Source organism: Plectropomus leopardus, chromosome 12 (assembly GCF_026936395.1).
Source record: "Plectropomus leopardus strain MGB_pleo_1.0 chromosome 12, ASM2693639v1, whole genome shotgun sequence".
Classification (NCBI taxonomy): Eukaryota; Metazoa; Chordata; class Actinopteri; order Perciformes; family Serranidae; genus Plectropomus; species Plectropomus leopardus.
Genome location: NC_142187.1, coordinates 22,874,181 through 22,893,371, shown reverse-complemented (window position 1 = coordinate 22,893,371; position 19,191 = coordinate 22,874,181). Strand labels below are relative to the sequence as shown.

The 19,191-nt window shown below is 40.5% G+C and overlaps 1 protein-coding gene across 1 annotated transcript; it reads right to left on the bottom strand.

Annotated features, from left to right (window-relative positions):
• Positions 1-14,271: 14,271 nt before the first annotated feature.
• On the bottom strand, positions 14,272-18,780 carry psma8 (proteasome 20S subunit alpha 8). Its single transcript, XM_042497620.2, has 7 exons — positions 18,583-18,780; positions 16,974-17,100; positions 16,639-16,763; positions 16,320-16,442; positions 16,077-16,196; positions 14,881-14,943; positions 14,272-14,762 (listed from the first exon to the last, which is right to left on the bottom strand). The coding sequence occupies exons 1-7, from the start codon at positions 18,682-18,684 to the stop codon at positions 14,667-14,669; spliced, it is 756 nt and encodes a 251-aa protein (XP_042353554.1). The 5' UTR covers positions 18,685-18,780; the 3' UTR covers positions 14,272-14,666.
• Positions 18,781-19,191: the final 411 nt, after the last annotated feature.

The following is a 19,191-nucleotide window of genomic DNA, read 5'->3' as shown; positions in this document are numbered from 1 at the left end:
TAAACATAAATTAAGATTAATAGTTATATTTACTGACATTTTTCAAAGCAATTGGTTTCCTAGACTTTTTTAAGTAAAATCAATTTGTCCGATTTTACGTTGTGCTCCATCACTCACACTGCACTATGAGTCCCTGTCTTACTGTTTGTTTGGTTGGAGATCCTAACTGCTCAAGTCTCAATAGGGGCCTCCTCCAAAGCATTGTAAATTGATTTATTAATAAAGTTTGTGTGCTACCGAGGAGCAGAGGCTAATAAAACAGGAACCCTATAGGGCGAATGGGAGAAATACATTTGAAAATAAACTTTGAGTAACTCATTAGATTAAGAAAATTATAAGAATAATAACCCAGAGCACCGCCCGGGGTGGGAAATCTCATTAACAGGTTTTTCGATTCCTCCTTTCAATACATTTGTTAAAAGTGCCAGGGAGTGTTCAATTATCACCCGCCCTCTCACCTCCAAGACACAGGGTGACAAGAAACCCCAGAGAAAGCTGCAGGGCCAGGGAGGGGCCAAGCACACAGAGTGTGCATGTGCACGCGTGCACATACACACACATACACACACACACACATACACACACACACATATGCACATACGGTTTCACTTCACTCCCCCCTGAGTAATGGGCTTTCTGACCATTTGTTTAATACTGTCAACAAACAAGACAAGAGCTGGAGGGCTACTCAGGCAATGCAATCGCACTCTTGAATGGGTATGAAACACACACACACACACACACCCATGTATACGCTCAGGTCTATACATGCCCAAATGTTCATACCCCAAAAAGGGTTTGTCAAATGAGTCTTCTACAAAAAATGCTTTCAGAGCCACCAAGAGCCGCACCAAAGTTTCTTTCTTTCATCTGTTTCCAATCTTCCTTTCAGCCTCCAGGCTACATCCTCGGGGCAGGAGGTTTGGAAGGCTATATTTGCTCTGGAACCATTTACCGCACCCTCCTCCTTCTGGAGACATGGCAGAGCGCCGGAGGGAGGGTGCAACTCGGCCCACCTGGGGTGCTATGTCTCCACCCAGCCCCCCTCTGGTGGTAGTCACCAACACTACTCAGCACTGGTTTGTGCCTTGCAGGCCTCCAACTACAGCAACCGCTTAGAGAGACATCAAATTCTGGAGATCAAGATTGAATAATTCCAGCTACCAAATACCACTTTGTGCTGCGCTAAGCTAAAGATTCAAAGCATGTGTGGCCAAAGCTTGACCACAGCTATGTTATGGCAGCTCCCATTAATATTTACAAGTGAGAGTTTTTTAAAAGTAGAGATGAGATGCCGGTTGAAAAAAACAAGAAAGTTGAACTGTAATGCTCCAAGTGCACACTGTTCTATTCCCATGTTTATTTCTGGTACCAACTGGCTAACAGTTTTGCTTTGCAGCAGCATCACCTGCAGCTAACACCTCTTGCCAGCTAATATTTCTCAAAATAACTTTCAAGATCCATGCAAAGAAGGTGTAAAATGGACTTGTAATCATAATAACTAAGACAGCTAAGTAGATTTATAATTAAAAAGTAAGACTTAAGTTGAGCCATATGTGGTTAGGCTGTCTATAAGTGCCAAATTCTGCACAGGCTAAAAACTATTTATACTATACCAGAAAAACTGCAAAAATATAAATTGCTTTTACTACTGCTAATATACACACTTTCCACTTCTGAAAATAATGAATTGGGGAATATAACAGTCTTCTTTCAGTCAGTGTGTCCAATAAACATGTGATAGCTTGAGCTTTATGTATGTGATTTACTTTGTGTTTGACCCTGATAAAACACTGCCCATATGGAGCCTGTTTTTGGTTTAGAGTCTGGTTCTTTCAAAACAGGAAGTTACAAAAAAAGAGGCCAAATCAACCATCCTAGGTCCTTAGGTAAGATTTGAATTGCGACGTATGGATGCAAACTAAATCAAAACCTCTGGAAAAATAGATATGAATGTCCCTATGTTGAAAGAATGTTATTAAATAACACATTATGGACACAGATAACTATCTGGTTATTTGTTTGACTATTAGTATACATGTGTCTGTTCTTATGTGAAGAGCGAAGATGATTTGCAGATAGGTAAACATATACTGGAGGCAAGAGAGAAGTCATTTCTTTTTTCGCCCTCCAGGAGCAAACCTGGCGTCATTCATTTCCATTTCTCTGTTGTCTACGCGACTGTTGAAACTGCAGCATGTGCTTGGCTTGTTTCATTTTATATCCAATGGATTGGCATTTAGTGTGACAGAGGGAAAGAGAATAAGTGAAAAAATCAATCCTTTGAAAATGGGTTTTCATCAGGGCTACAGTGTCTGATGTTGTGGTGAGTTTCAGAACAAGGACACACAGTGACATTGATGCAAAGCACCAGAAACCACACAATATCATCCAGCTACAGAGCTGCAGTGACAGTCCAACCTGTGCCACTTAATAGCAAGAAAACTAACAGCATTTTTTTGTATGCATGATGTGCACAGGGCCTTTTCCCAGCAGACATTCGGACGTGTCATCATAGGAAAAGCACGTATCTTACAAATAACATTAAAAATGGCTGTTTTTTTAAATCCAATTTTTCATCCAACAGTTTGTATGATATCCTACAAATATGCACACACAACGGTTCATATGATATGAATTTGTGCACCATAAATAATGTTATGTACTTAATTTGGAGTTGGCGGTGACAGCATACCCTTAAATGACTAAAAATTTCACCTCTTTTCCCGACATGAGGTCCCACCAGAAGGGGCGGGACTTTGCCCCTGTACTGAAGTATCTCAGTGACTCATGACAGTGTGAGAGTAAACCAGCATTCACAGTACCAGCACCCTGAAACCAAAGCAGCTAAATGCAGTTCATCCATCATTCATTTCGTCATTTACACCTGTTATTTTCCTACAGTGACATCTCAAAATGTCTTCCATAAAGAAGGCCTGCCCGCAGGCGATGACATTAATACCTTCTGCAATTTTGACATTAATGCCACCTACAGGCAATGAGTGCTAAACATTTATTTTTCCTTTTTATATCTGCTCTTTGTGTGTGAGTGTACCTGTGTGTGTATGTGTCTGTGCGTGTGTTTGATGTTAGGAAAACTTTAATGCTAAGTCCCAACACCCAAATCATGTGCCAAAATGTCCAGAAGCTAATATATAGAGTTTTACAGCCGCAAATTGAATTGTGTTACTATTTAGGCACAGTGTATTGTATTTGTTGTCTATTGGAAGTTAGTATGACACAATTTTATAATTTGTTAGTATTTTATTTTAGTTAACGTGGAAAAACAGAGACAATAGCAGCCATTAAAAAAGAAGAAAAAGCTGTAACACTAATTGTCTGTAGGTTGTCCAATTGATAAAATTGTATAATGTTTTTTGCCTATAGGTGGTGACAACAATTTGTCTATATTAGAGTGTGAATAACCAATACGAGCTCTAAGTTACCTGATAGATTGGACAAATATTTCTCATTCCCAACTCATACAATACTAATTGGTCCTACATATCAAACTGTCACACTCTATGTACCCATCCAGCGTCACATTTGGATGGTTTATGCTTGTTACATATATCGAGTTTTCGACTTTTTTTTCCGTTTTCACAGGAAATGTAGGCTACAGTTTCTGCTTGTTTAATGGAAATTGTTTTAGAATAATCTTAAACATAGGTAAAAGAAAAAAGAAACCTTTATTTTTAGGTTTACCTTCTTAGCTTCCGGCAACAAAAGAACATAATTGAGTTGAGAAAAAACATCATGGTGTGGCTTTAAAATATGTATGTAAACAATTTTGACACAAATGTAATGTAATGTCACTAGCATTGTATGCTACACACACTAGCACACTACGTTGTTTTTAAAATGACTCAACCGACTTTTGGTTTCACACGAGAAACAAACAGCAGTCTTACTGGTGAGAGTCCGGAGTTTGCATAACAAATCCACCTAAATATGGACATTTTCGTATCTCATGCTGCTACTAAAGGGTGCTTCAGTGCGTGGTTATCTGACGATGAGGGCCACTGACCAAGCATTGATATTTAATGACTTTGGAGTGAGACCAGGTTATATATTAACAAATGACGTTAGTGTTTTTGTCAAAGTGACACAAGGAAATTCTGCCTTTGTGTGTCAGCTGCAGCACCTTACGTTAACTGCGGGCTCGGGTCGTGTTCAGACATGAAAAGAAGAATGCCTGTGGGGTGGGATCAGGCTAGGATACTACTCTCGGACTTGGACCAGGTTTGGACAGAAATATGTGGCCCCAGCAGCGCTCTAGTCTACTTGTAGTTCTAACGTCTGCTGGTGACACAGGACAGCATGAATGAAACTGGCCTGACAATAACTGAGTAGCTCTCTCTTGTGGAGAATCTGCAACATGCTAAACATAAATGTAAGTGTGTGCGTGGGCAATTTTAATTGGGTGATTTGCATAAAAAAAACAAAAAAAAACACAAATGATGACTTGACAAACTATTGTTGCTCTGTGTTTGGTACTCACAACCTATTATTCCTTGCCTAAGAATACGAATTTTCAGTACACAATATAAGGTAAAAACCAAAAGACCGAAAAGAGTAATGATGCGTTCATGATAGAATGTGGAGCAAAAAACGCAGGCATACACACACACACACACACACACACACAGAGTCAAAGTTTTAGTGCTTAGTTTTGATTCAGCTCTTCATTAGCCACAGGGCCCAACTCCGGTTAGCTCCAGTATTAGGCTCAATTAGAACAAGATCCAATTAGAGGGCTCCTTTCCCCTGGGGCAAGGAGAGGCAGGAAATGGAGACTGAGAAATGTATAAGTCGACAACATGCGGACACAGCCAACATAAACAAACTTACTTTGTTGATCTCTGCTGTTGCTACGCAGGAGTCCTCTGGGAGTTAAAGCCCTGCTAGTCTAAGCTATGAGATAAAACAAAATAAAAAAAAGCCCCGCAGCAAAACATGAACTCTGTGAACACAAGGGCTCCGACACCATGAAGGGAACGTCTGGGCCCAGAAAATGAAAAGCCCACAGGCGTTTTCCATTTACAGCTAAAAATCCAGCACTAGCTCCTAGCCAGGGTTAGTATCAGACTCTCAAAATGAACACTTACACTACGGGGGGAACAAATGAGTAGCTTTCTATTGTCGCTCTATTAAATCTGTCGGTTAATAGACATATACCTTACTACTGACAGAAATCAATAATGTACAATAAGATAAAGGGCATGGGAGAGAGAAAACGAGAAAAGGAGAGGGTATAATTGGTGAAAGAGAGGAAAAAAGAAAAGACAGAGATCCAACTGTGTGATTCTGAGTGCAGTATTTCTGTCCTCCTATCAGTATGGTTAGAGGTGGTGATGGCGGCAATGTTGTGCGAGCTGTTTGGGCTTGCCCTTGCCTCGGGCCTGTAGTGTTCCTCCCCCGGGCGGCGTGCGAGGGAAATGGTGTGTGGTGCGAGGGTAAACCTTGACCTGCCTGCCAGGAGGCTGCACACGGAATGAAATGAGCACAAACAAAGCAAGGGAGAGAGGAGGAGGAGGAGGAGGAGCAGGAGGGGTGTCAGGCAGTAGTGGAGGAGGTATATAGCTTTACTTGTATCGCCGCTACACCCCTTGTCGTTTTTGTCTGATCTGACTCTGAGTGGCAGGATACATGCATACCGTGCATCTACGGCGGGACACACACACACACACACACGCGCGCGCACTCTCGCTCTGTGATTGGGAGTGCTCAGGTGTTGTGGGTGGCATCCTGGTAACGCTGCAGAGATGGAATGTGAAATGTTGCATTTCCCTTCATGCTCTGCCAAGTTGTGGTTCAGGGAAAAATGGAAATCCCATTATGTCACACGCCTAACTTGGCCCTACAAACTCTGAAACTCATTTGTGAAATTGGGTTCAGGTCTTAATGAGTTGCAAAGTGGTTTTGGTCTTATAAGTCTGCAGAAGATATATTTGTTGAGACGTGAGTAAATGTGTGGCGATGTATCAGTCCTGATTTCGAGTTAACTTTGTGATCAACTATCAACCTGGAAACATTAGGAAATTAAGTGAGCATATATTTAGTTGTAATAGAAAATAGGTGAGAAACATAATTAGGTACTGGGCCAGAGGGCTGTCATTGACATGCCAAATAACGCACTTTGATTTATAATGTAACTGCTTTATTCAGTGTTTACTGTTTTAAATCACCTGGTCTGTTTGTTTTGGAGAGGAGGAAACCTCTGTGGATAATTCGACTCACTTACCACTTGATGCCACTAAATCCCCCTAAATCTTACACACTGGACCTTTAAGTTAATTTTCTATTTTGCTTTCAGTGGATGTTGCATTCGAGGATATGACAACCTTTATCCCGTGAGGATTTAAAATGTGTAATTCCTGTAAACCAGCGTGTTGACAGAAGTGTGTATGCCACATCACCCTGCTTACCTGTGAAAAGCCCAGTGAAATCCATTACATACTTTGGAGACGACTCATGAATGGAATAATTAGCACAGCATGCTTTCCGCCCGGCTGGAAGTCTCTCTCGATAATGAACAAAGGAAAGGAAATTAGCTTTTGTCTCATAAAGTCACAACTTCAAAGATCCCTGCCATTGCATTAATACAGCCATAGCCTGCAGCAGCATGGAAGAGAATAAAATAAGCACTCTCACTCAGACCCCATTCCTATCAAGGTCTTTCTCAGGACAAATACCGGGAGCTTGGCTCTTATAGACCACACACACTGGACTGGATCAGTAAGAGAAATTAGGAGGGGAAAAAAAGTATGCAAATCCATCCAAGCCTGCTCTCATAAAACAGTAAAATAGCCAATTATCTTTGTGGATTCTGACATAAAACATGGTTTACATTAGTAACAAAAAACATTCTCCAGGTGTATCGTTATTTTCATGCAGTCTCCCTCCGTGCAGCTGGATGTACACTTAATCACATTAGGTCAACTCTTAGGCCTGGGGCTTCCCAGCTGTGGCCTGGGCGACCTGCGACCGTCGTCTCGCCTAACTGCTGTTCCAGTCAGCTCCCCTCAGGAGCGTGAGTGGTACAGTGATCTGGTGCTAGGTCATCCTGCCTGGCACTACAACATTACAGCACATTAAAAAAAGGCCTAAACAGCCCAATGTTTGTGGTCAAGCTGATACGATTGATGGTGACGGATACGGCTTAGGTCACAAATTGAATCAATATGAGGGGGTTTTCCAAATGCTGTGCAGTGTAGAACATCTGTAACTGAAAGCACATTGTTTGCAAATTGTATGAAATATGTGGTTTTGAAAAAAACTGAATAAATAAAGATTCTAAAAGAAGTGCGACTATAAAAGAGTGCTGAAGGAATGAGTCCTAAAACATGCAAATGAGTTAACATTTTAGCACTCCTGGATACCTTGTCCTGAAGTCAATCGGTTTTTGGAATGGGTTTTTGGTAAGATGCCTGAAATAAGGTCTTTGGTTAACACAAGCTCATGAGACTTTCATGTTTTGTTCTATGACATAAAACATGTCAGTAAATACCCCTCACTGTCAGGGGGTGAAATTGGATGGGGACCCAAATGCGAAACGAAAAAGTACAAAAGTACAGGTATGCAAACAAAAAGCGAGCTTCAATGCTGATGACAATGTGACCAAAAGTACAAACAAAACACAAATCAAAAACTAAAATGAAACAAACCTGGATAACAACGAAGAATTAGGGTGAAGGCAGCAGTGAACACGCAGGAGAACACAGGGAGGATCACAGAATAGGAATTACAGCAGAGATAACTGATAAGGAACAAAGGGAAACACACAGGTATATATGCGCAGGGAGCTAATCAAGGCAGCGACATACAGCTGAGGTAGGTGGGCACGGGGAAAAGGAGGGAAACACAGGGATTGGCTAACAAATGAAGGTGTGGCAGGAACAGGGGTGGAGCAAGACTAAAACAGAACAGGTGTGCAGGGGAGACTAACAAGGAAGGACAAAATAGATTGATAAAAGACAGGTGAAACTAATCAGAGAAACACACAAAGACAGGAAGTAAAAACCAAAGTGTCAGAGGGCCCCTGGCATCCACCTACAAAATTTCATTAAATTTAACAGGTATCAACCAGAAGGACTCAAAATAAACACAAATAAATGAAAAAACTGCAGAGACGCAACATAACTGCAAAGATGGGGCAAAAAACCCACAAAGAGACAAAAACAACCAAAGTCTATGTAGGAGAGGTGGTGGGGCCTTCTGCATATCTGTGCCCAGGGACTCATTTTCTCATAATCCACCCGTGGAACCAGAGCAATGTTTACTTCTGTGTTGGCCTACAAATAAACGTCATCCCTCCATCACTCTGTGATTAGTCACTTTTATGCTCAAACTCCTCATAATCAGCAGATTTTTCCCAAACAGTTGTTATCATAATCAGCTCAGAGCTAAAGAGAGCAACACTGAAGACCAGAGCGAGGCGAGGTTTGTCCAAGGCACTCTCTGCTCGCGCTATCTGCTCCTTTATCTGCCAGGATCAGTTGTTAGTGCTGGCAGTTTTCCTCTCCTGTCCTCTGGAGAGAGGTGGCTCTCAGCTGGAGAGAGGCGCCAGAGGCGATGCACTGTCTCCATTGTGTGGAGAGACACATGGAGGACTTGAGAGACTCTGTGCAGGTGCAGAGAGGAAGAGCGAGAGGGAACACACCTGAGGGGACTGATTCTTTTTTTTTCCTCACAAAAGTCAGGCTTGTTTTTTGAGGGGCCTTTTAGGTGCAGGGACATTTGTTGTCGGGAGGACATATTTACTGGAGGTACACTACACTGGAGGGAGGGAGTCGGCCCTCAGATAGAGCGCTTCTAACTGCCAGAGACATTTGGTTACAGACGCAGGCTGCCAGAATAAATAACATTTTCAGCACTGAGGACACAATGCAGGACAGAGCCACCAAAACAATCTTATGAATTCAATGATTCAGAGTGAATGTATGCATAGTATGGTATGATGTGGCATGAGACTCCTGTGAGGTCATATTGCTTACTTAACCCTTTGAAACCTGAATCAACATCGCTTTTCTTGTGCTGCGTTCAGATGCCTTTCAAATGTCCTATGAACTGCAAGAAATTAGTAAAAGGTGACAAGAAAGTTACCTAAAAATTAACTTTAAAAAGAGGTGGAGGATTATCGGAAAACTATCAAAATAAATATGGAAAAATGTCCCAAAAATTATATGTTTTTTATATTTTAAAATGTTATGTTTCAGTAAAAAAATATAATAGAATATATTAAATAGATACATATATGTTTTCATTTTCAGGACTTTTTAGGTCATTCTTTTTACTGCTTATTCAGTTAATTTTTAAAAACTTTTTTTTTGCAAATTTTGTGCCATTTCTTGTTAAGTTGCTTGTTACCTTCTCCCCACCTTTTTGAGAGAAATCAAACCAATTTGCTCAGGTTTCAAAGGGTTAAATAACAGGGTGGATGTTCTCGTATGGACAGGACATAACAAGCTCACGCTGATCACCTCACCTCAGACTGAGAGGTTTCCTGTGAAAGTGATCCTTTTGCTAACTGTTTGTTTTAAAGCTGACAGGCTACAAGAGTCTTGGTGACAGCATCTATTCATCTCAGGGTGTCAGGCGGAGGGAAAAAAGAGGGAACGAGGGAGGGATAAAGGAACAGAGAGAGAGGGGAGGCGGATGAAGAGAGATTGAGAGCCCAACAAGGAGTAAACGGGAGATTGGTGTGCTCCAACAAAAGGCTGCATTACCTTTAGCTTTGAAACATCTTCAGATCATCGTGGTAGCAATTTCAGAAATTCATCTGGCGAGTGACTGAATGAGTACTGATGTTTTCATCACTTTGGTTTTAATTATATGTCTCACTCAGCACAGTCTTCCTTCTACTCGGCTAATTTAGATTGAGATCCTTCCAGGCTTTCCCCTATCTTTCATTTCCCTCCCCTCCTTCTCTCCTCTCTGCATCCCATCAGCCCCTTTGTAGAAAAAAAGAGGAAGGAAAAAAAAACCTTCATGTCTGTGACTTTCTTGCCCTCCAGCATATGAAGCCCTCTTTTATTTTGATCATCGCAGCACAATGGATTCATGCCATTCTGGCAACTTTATTCAGTATCAGCCCAAATTTACATACTGCTTAACAAGTTTGTGCGTGACTGTTGATGCCTCTGATCAAAGTGCTTTTGGAAATCTTTCTCATCTGATTTTTTTCCTGTCCTTCATTTCAAATGCATGCTGCAGACAGGCATCTTTAACTCAGGGGCAAAGAAAGGTAACCTTAGTGCTGCACAAGCCCAAATGTCATCCAACAAGGAGGGCTCATGTCCCGGGGATAAAGATAATGTAATCTAAGCAGTATACAGTGTGTGACTGTGTGTCTTTGAGTGTGTGTGTGTATCCATGCTAGCCTCTGTGTTTGTTGGAGGCTTGGGTTTGGGGGCGGAGGGAGACAGGGGGATGACAAAAGTCAAAGCAGTCATGTGTCATTTTCGGTGCTGAAGGGCTGGGACCTGCCTCCGGGGCTGTCCTCTCTGTCAGACGCACTCAGATATCTGCGCTGAACTCTCTCGCTGTCTCTTTTTCTTTTGCTCGCTCCATCCTTCTCTCTGTCTTTATCGGATGCATATGCAGCTGCATGTTCATGCACTAACAACAATTCTGTGCTCATGCAGTAACAAGGTGGTTTGTATAATCGAGATCATGTAAAACAGTAAAACATCTGCTTTTGATACAGTGACTCATTTCACATTTCTAAATTATTGCATCTTGATCACATCTGCCACGAGAGCAAGAGCAGGGAGGGACATGATTTGTTCCATGACCAGTGATACATGTTAACAAAAACATTGTGAGAGTGTTTGACAAATATCAGGCTGTAAATCAAGATATCAGAGGCCACGCTTCAAACCAACGGGCCATAAAATTCCCATGGGGACAGGGGAGAAGGGTGCACAGAAATTTTACAGTAGCAAGAACCCAGTAGCCTCCATTTACAATAATGTTCGTAAATATATGTGGCTACCCGAGCAAACAACAGAATTGAAAACATTAAATAACTGAGAAAGAAAAATGGATTCAAAAAAATACAATGAAAAGAGGGTGTGGGTGGAAAGAGAGGAATCGTGGGAATGCAAGATTGCACCTCCCTCAGGCAATCGAATTATCCTATGGGCTGATGGTTCCTCCTTATGCGTCGGCTGACATTTTCCTGTAACCCCATCCCATGTAATGCTATGTGATGTGTGTGACTGGCTTCTGCCACGGCCCTGAGAGGCCACGGAGCCCCGGAGCCATTTGCGTTTGGCCTGCAGCATCCTGGGAATTGTTTATTTTAGTTCTGTCTGCTCCTTTTTGCCTCTCTGTCTCATTTTTGCTTCCTCGTCTCTCCTGTTCTTTCTTTTTCTGGCCCAGTGGTGTCTACTTTCAATTAGAGGAGGATGCACTTGTATTCTTCTGTGAGACAAAACCCCTGACAGGTGACTCTTGAGGGGTAACTCTAAACCATGCCTTTAGTCTCTTCGCACAAACTGTTAGTATCCCAGCACCTTTCACAGGACACAAAGGTAGAAAAAAACAACTGAAGCCGTCGGTGGTATCTGTTACTCAACCGTATATGTTGCTCTGTGTGATGATGATAAGAGTGGAGGGTGTGTTCAAGAGAAAAAAAACAAGTGGAAATCAAAATGTGCTGTGTGTTGTGCAAGTGTGCGACAGAGGGAGAGAGAGGAAAGAGATTTAAGGACAGAGAAGATGAGATGTGTGATATGAGATAATAGAATGATATTTAAAATGTATCCCCGCAGCTAGAAGTTAAAAGAGAACATTAAAGCAGAACATATTTTGATCGCTTATGGATATGTAAGCCAGCACACCAAAATGCCCAAACTTTTACTTATGCCAAAGGGCACAAGTGGAGGCGGGCCAAATAGTGTATGTGTGTAACTGTCGACATGTGACAAGCAGAAAAGGGACAGTGTTGAGAGCGTAGCCTTTTATGACCCAACACACTTTGACAGCTTGGCCATCGCTTGAGGACACAAGCAATGTTGCTTTTTCATCTGACAATTTTAAGCAAAACAACTGTCCCTCGATGGATTCAATTGTTCAGAGAGGCTTTGTGGCTGTGTGTTAAAGCGCAGAGACAAAAACATGTCAGTAGCCCGTAGATTCTGCTCGCTGTTAGCTAGAGGAGTCATACTGTCAATCTGGAGGACGAAAAGTGAGATGAAAGTGTAAGCGATATGATAGGAAGGCTGTTTTTATGTAACACTGCACTCTGCTGGCAGAAGGTGATAACACCTTGAGTAATTCAGCAGCAGCAGTGGTGAGACAGTCTTAACAGAAGACTAATGTAACCTCAGCTCCACAGGGATGCAAATGTCTGTGTGCTTCTACCCTTGAAGCAGTTGCCTTATTTGGACCTAAGGACATTCGGCTCTGACAAATTTTAAACATCCCAGGAGGAGCATGCTTTGAAATATGGCCACAGGGTGGCACATTAGAATGACAAAAATGTAGATCCTCAAAGTGAAATCTGCCTGTGACTTGGAAATCAGCTGCAGAGACGAGGAGTGGATATGTTAGAAGAGGGTCAGACTAGAGTTGCAACCAAATATGAAAAACATGCAATGTTTTTTCCCCAGTGTATGTGCTATATTAACCACAACATGAGAACACACTTTGCCTAAAGTGCATGTGCATGACAGATCAAGAGAAAAAGAGATGTGGGCACTGTTTTTAAAAAAATCTGTTGTGTGCTCACATTAATACAGTGTTTGCTATGTGTATGTGCAATTGGCCTGTAAGCTCTCTCTCTCTCTGTGTGTGTGTGTGTGTGTGTGTGTGTGTGTGTGTGTGTGTGTGTGCATACAAACAATGCACTCAGTCGACAGCCCGCAGGACTGTGCATTCTTGCTTGGAGAGTACATGTCCTCAGGCCTCGTTCCTCCGTCGATGACCTCTGGTGAAGCCATTATTTTCTGCATTAATGATGAGCAGCAGCCAGCGATGAGAGAGATGGACTTTGTCCTGAGGCACAGTAGCGCTGATTATGGGCAACAACAATGCCGGCAAAAAAAAAAAAAAAAAAAAAAAAAAGAAAAAGAAAACTCTTCCCAGAAGCAGTTAAAAAGACTAGGAGTCTTAGCAGCAGCACAAAATAAGCTGCTCTTGCTCTATTGACAAGATGGATCAGATAACCTCTGTAGCTAGAGGATTACCCAGAATAAACTTTATTAAAGTTTACCTATTGCTTGTTTTGTCATCTACTGGATCCGGCACCTCTTTGTCTGCAACCTGAACAACAAACCAGCTGCTGTGACACCACAGTTATCAGATTCTGGCTTGAAATGCATTAGTGCGGCAATTAGCGTATGGATGAAATAGATGTGAGTGAGTCATACAAACCCCGTTTTAGTGCCCTCTCAGGATTTAATGACAATACGTATGGGAAGTAATATCAGAGGCTTAATTGATCCTCTGACATCACCCCAAACACCAACCTATAAGACTCACAAACAAGACAAATTGCAGACAAAGTGCAATTGCTCTAGTCAAGGCAGCCAGGGCACCAACTCAGGAAATCCTGGCTTGGGGAGATGACTCTAAATGAAGGACTTTACCATTCACCATTATGTCTTTGGTGAGAGTCAGAGGGAACCCCCGGGGCTCTTCAGCACAGCACGGTACAACTTTTCAAAGGGCTCCAGATTAAAGTCACTGAAAGTTCCCACTGGGGTCTGAGGCCAGGATCCCATTAAGCAGCCCTACCACACCGCCGGCCATAATTGTGTCGTTGAGAATTCAGAGCAGCGGTTGCTTGATAAGCGAATTTAGGGTGAAATAAAAAAGGAGAGGCAAAAGGGGGTCTCGTTGGGCCACCATTAGACACTTCATTCGCTCATCACTAATTTGTTTTAAATGACTGAGGGAGAGGTGAGCACTTTATAAAGCAATCTGAGCTACCTTTTTTTCCATTTCTAGGTCTGTGTGACAGAATGCTGATAAATGAAAACCATTGCACTTTACAGCCACACAGTATACTGCCGCTAGTGGTGTTTTAAACTGTAGTTATCTTTATCGCAGTACTTGCTTTGCAGTAGGATAATCAATAAAGAGAAAAAAAAGGTAGGAACAATTCTTCTGTCGTTTTTTTAAGTCCCTTGACTCTCTTGTTTTAGAAACCGGTCAGTGCACCACAAGTCAAGATTACTCTAAACTTATATGTAGACACTATTTAGTAAAACCATTTGGCATAACAGACTGTTTGATACAATAAATAACGTAAAAAAAAACATGTTACAAACAAGTCAGCTTTATTGAGCATTTAGTTTCTGAATGTTACAAGCTGGTTTATTTCAACATTTGAGAGTCATTACCATCTGTTTGCTGTGTGATATAAAAACATCCTGTTTAAGATCTAAACCCTAACTTGAGATCTGCGTATGTGCTTTTTAGTATCAGTCGACTCAATAACTGGAAGTGTAGGAACTTGATATTCTCTGCAAATGGTACAGTATTACTCAGAAACAGGTGCAATAACATTTAAACATCAACAGATCTTAAGTTGTGATTTAGATCTTTACAATGACATGAATGAGAGAAGGAGACCTTCTAAAACGCACTAATATTGTTCAACCCAAATATGCTATTGTCATCCAAGTGCAATAAAGAAAAACTCGTAGTTAACAGATTCAAGTGGATTTTTTCTGCTTCTTCTTCTCTGCCTCTTCCTCTTTTTCTTTCTCGATCTCAGCCACCAGGGTCTCGATTTCCTTGGATTCCAAAATCTGCAAACAGCCAAGAACAGCAATTATTAGCAATTAAATAAATAAAAAAATGGTTAGAAAACGACTCAAAATACAGATTATAAAACAGAAGAAAAATAAGCATTTTGCAGCAATTCACCTTCAATGGCTGATTCCGTCTGATAACAGCGAGTTCAATGTTCTTTCCTCCTGACTGGACAACCTGTGACAAAGCAAAGACGTAACGTGACAAATCTGAGCAGATCAACATATGTGAACTACTGCAGTCTTTGACTCAGGTTCATGTTGAGAGGTTGAAAAAGACAAAGTTTTGAGGATATTTCAATGCAATTAAATACAGCAACAGTTGTTGACTAATGTGACTAGTTCAGTAATTATTTGTTTTAACAGCTGATTAACAGTTTAACAGAATACTTCACCCCACAAATAACCATTTTTATATCAACTCACCCAAAACTTTTCCTCACATGACTCCAGTGAATTAAGAATCCAAAAACAGGTAACGTTTTTGATCAATTTTAATCATGGGGTCCACATTTGTTGTTGTGTGGCTTTTGTATTTTAGAGGGTTAGTTCTGATTAACCAAAGTCACAAAAAAACACAAACCACTTACTAATAAAGGCAATGGTGGACCAGCAGCTCTAATGTTAAGCAAAGAAAAATAACTGTTTTTGTCAACGGATTCTAACTTTGAAGTGAGCATAAAAAAGTTTCGCTTTCAGATCATAATTCAATACTAAGGTTTTAGTGACAATGTGTGTTTGGGCAGTGCTGAGCAAATGACTGGATAACTTAGACTTGGATTATACTGCATGAGTTGTGCAAGACTTTGTCAATGCATGTTTTGATATAGTTGACCTTTAACTTTAATTCATCAAGAATGTTCTCTGTTTTTGGATTCTTCGCTCCCCAGAGGAATACAATAAAAGCAAATGTTTTCTTCACAAATTTAACAGAATTCTCTGTGTGTAATTTATGTGCAAATTGTCGTGTTCGGGGTGACGTATTCCTTTAAAGAGCCATTTTATAAAGAATATCACTGAATGTTACAATGAACACAAAAGGCAACATTTTGGCAGGTCACTGGTTTACATCTGGCAGCAGCTGGAACTGTATCAAATTCATGTCTTTCATCTGACGTGACAATTTATCCAGCTAATTCTTCCTCATGTGGCAGTATTCACAGCACACTATATGTAAAAACACTTTTGTATGGCAGTGGAGTAATAACATTGTTAAGCAGTTTTGTCATTATTCAGTTCCAACATATGTAGCTGATGAATGACGGTGTGCAAATTCAAATAGGTCAAAGCAAAGACTAAATTTGACCTTACCTCGAGCAAAGCTTTGATAGCCAACTTGATTGCCTCATTGTCCCCAGCGATGGCTTCATCTGTGTAATTCTTCTCCAGGAACTCCCTCACAGTTTTTGCGCTACGGCCGATTGCATTTGCCTGTTTTTTTTTTTCCGAGAGTAAGACAAAAAAATCAATTACTAATCAATTCCATACAGACAGGGTACTTGTTGTACAAGTGTAACAGGAAAATAAGTAATGAACAAAGAGCATTTCACTGACCTTCCAGGCATGATAGGTTCCTGACGGGTCTGTTTGATACAGCCTGGGGGTCCCATCGTAGTCAAAGCCAACAATTAAAGCAGAGATGCCAAATGGCCTTCGCCCATTGCTTTGAGTGTAACGCTACAAATATATGAAGATACACAGTCATTCTTACAAATATTCAGTTAAAAAACGGCATTTCTTTTTGTGACCTGTTCTTAGAGTGCAAAACTGAAATCATACACAACTTTATATTTTTGCCCACTGATTGTGAAATCTTACAAATGTCTTTCAAAACAATGGTAAACAATAAATGTATGATAAGAAGGTTAATTACCTGTTTCAGTGTAGCAATGTAGCGTGTGATGTATTCCACTGTGACTGGGTCCTCAACAGTTAGCCTGTGGCTCTGGCACTCAACCCGAGCTCTGTTTATCACGATACGGGCATCTGCGGTCAGACCTAACAAACATTTTAAAAAGAGGTTAAATGGCTGTGTGACATACAGGTGAAAAACAACAAAAAATTTAAGTGACAAAAACTTAATTTATGGTAGAGACATGGTGTAGTGTGCAATGTATTGTTTGTAAAAAGTGATCTTTTTCCATCATGCCATATCACCTAATGACTGTATTATTTAGATATTGAAAAGTGTTTTGCTATTCCAGGTACCTGCAAATGCCATACAGACGTGCTCGTCCAGGGCACATATCTTGCGGACAGTCCTTTCCTCCTGCAATTTTGCCACAGATTTCTTCTCAACACCGAGGACAACAATGTCTTTCCCCCTGATTCCCACCTGTGGAGAAAGAAATCATGTAATACATTTCGGAGCAGTGGAAAGCATTTCAATCCCAGGGACTCCTAACAAAAAACAAAAACTTAAGGGATGGAATTGAGGATGAGCACTAAGATTTCTTTTTCCCACTTTGAATATCGTTTCCAATTCAGTGTTATTTGTTAACTCTTATTTGGTGAGTTGTTGTCATGTAGATTATTAAGTATTTAATGTCCCCAAAGGCTAAGAATATAATATTACAATAAATAGACATAAGTACATACAACAGATGTCACCATGATATGAACTGCAGTGAGACAAAGCGTTCAGAGTCCAAAACAACTTGAGGAAACTTAATTAAAATCCCAACTTGTTTAAAAACCCAACTGCTGATGGGATTTGGCCCTCCTGGGAAATGTAAATGTTCTGTAGATTAGTGTTCAGTGTTTATAATGCACACTGCACAGTGACAGACTAGTCTACTGGTCTCTGTTTAAACGTCTGTTGTTCTTCCCTTGTTGGTATGTGAAATCAATAACAATCGCAGTGCAGTGACACCTTTAAGTTTATGAAAGAGATTAAGAGATCTTAATGGAAAGTAACCAATCAGCAACATCAACACAACTCAACTCAACAACACCATATTCAGGCCCATCAGTTGAGCAGAAAAGGACCACAGTACTGTGCCCTGAAGAGAGGTGTGTGGAAATTATATCTTTATTTTGAGAAATGTATCAATCTAAAAAAATGTAATTATGCCAGACCATGGCATGCTTCAGGTTTAAGGTTACAAAATAAGGTATTTTGACAGTTTAGATGCTCATTAACACACATATTACTGTTTGATCAGTTTTATAGCTAAGTTTATTTAATAAGAAATTGCATTACATTCATGGGATTACTCCAAAACAATTCCTTTTTTACATGTAACAAGTTAAATAACCTTTAGGAGTTTGAAATTTTAAGGTAATCCTTCTTGAACTTTAACTGCAAGCTACTTATTTACCCTAACTTCTACAGGACATATCTTTAATGAAGGAAGCTGCAGGCTAAGTGGTTTAACGATAGTGAGTCCAATTTAGAGTTAGCCAACAGACCTACCGTATTTGCTTACATTTTAATGTTTACGCAATTAGCTTAACAGATTCAATTTAGCTGACAGCCTAAGTCTTAAATATTATTCTGTGTAACGTTACTAGCACTAGTTGACATGATCACAGTGAAACTGAAACTATTGTCAGAGTGACACAGCGACAAAATGCTTGCTAGTGATTTTCTCTTCATTTTAGTTAACTATTAAATTACAAGTGAAAGTTACAGATTAGAGGCCCAACCAGGTTGTTTAATATCACAATATATGAGTGCAACAGATTGTGCTAAACAACAACAAAACTAAGCGAAATACATGAGTGATAAAAGTAGTTGCTAGCCGCTAACCTAGCTTGTTGGCTAACTGTAGTGTGCTAACGTTAGCTTAAGCATTAGTTTCATTTCATGACTTACCGCTGTGGAGCCTTTCTTTACAGCTTCTTGTGCATATTCCACTTGGAATAGATGGCCATCGGGAGAAAAGACGGTGATAGCTCTGTCGTATCTTGCCGCCATTGCACTGCAAGACACGTAAAGTCACAGGAAAAATAGGAGACTGCCACCAAATGATTCAGCTAGTTAGCGAACTGTGAAGCTGCCGTGTGTTCAAAACAGCGCCTGCGCGTGACCCTTGAACTGGGCGATACCAAAACTAGAGTTCGCCGGAGGAAACTTGTAATAAAAATTTCATTAAAATAGCGTTACTCACCATTTTGATTTGCCCTGAGAAACAATTATATTTCATTTAAAAGTTACAATATAAAAAATGCTAAGTTTCATGTACTTGTTTTGTATTATTTAACTATGGTTCGGTAATGTGTAATGAGAGTATATTATAGGACAACTTAAACATATATAAAATAAAATTAGGACTAATAGACATCGATATCAGATCGTATTCCCTGAAACTGCCAGAACTATTATTAAAATTTAATAGAAATAAAATTAAAGCTCCGACGGTGTTTCCCCTTTTTGTTGAGCAGTCCATTTCCCATGGCCTTTTGGACTACATCTGGACTGGTC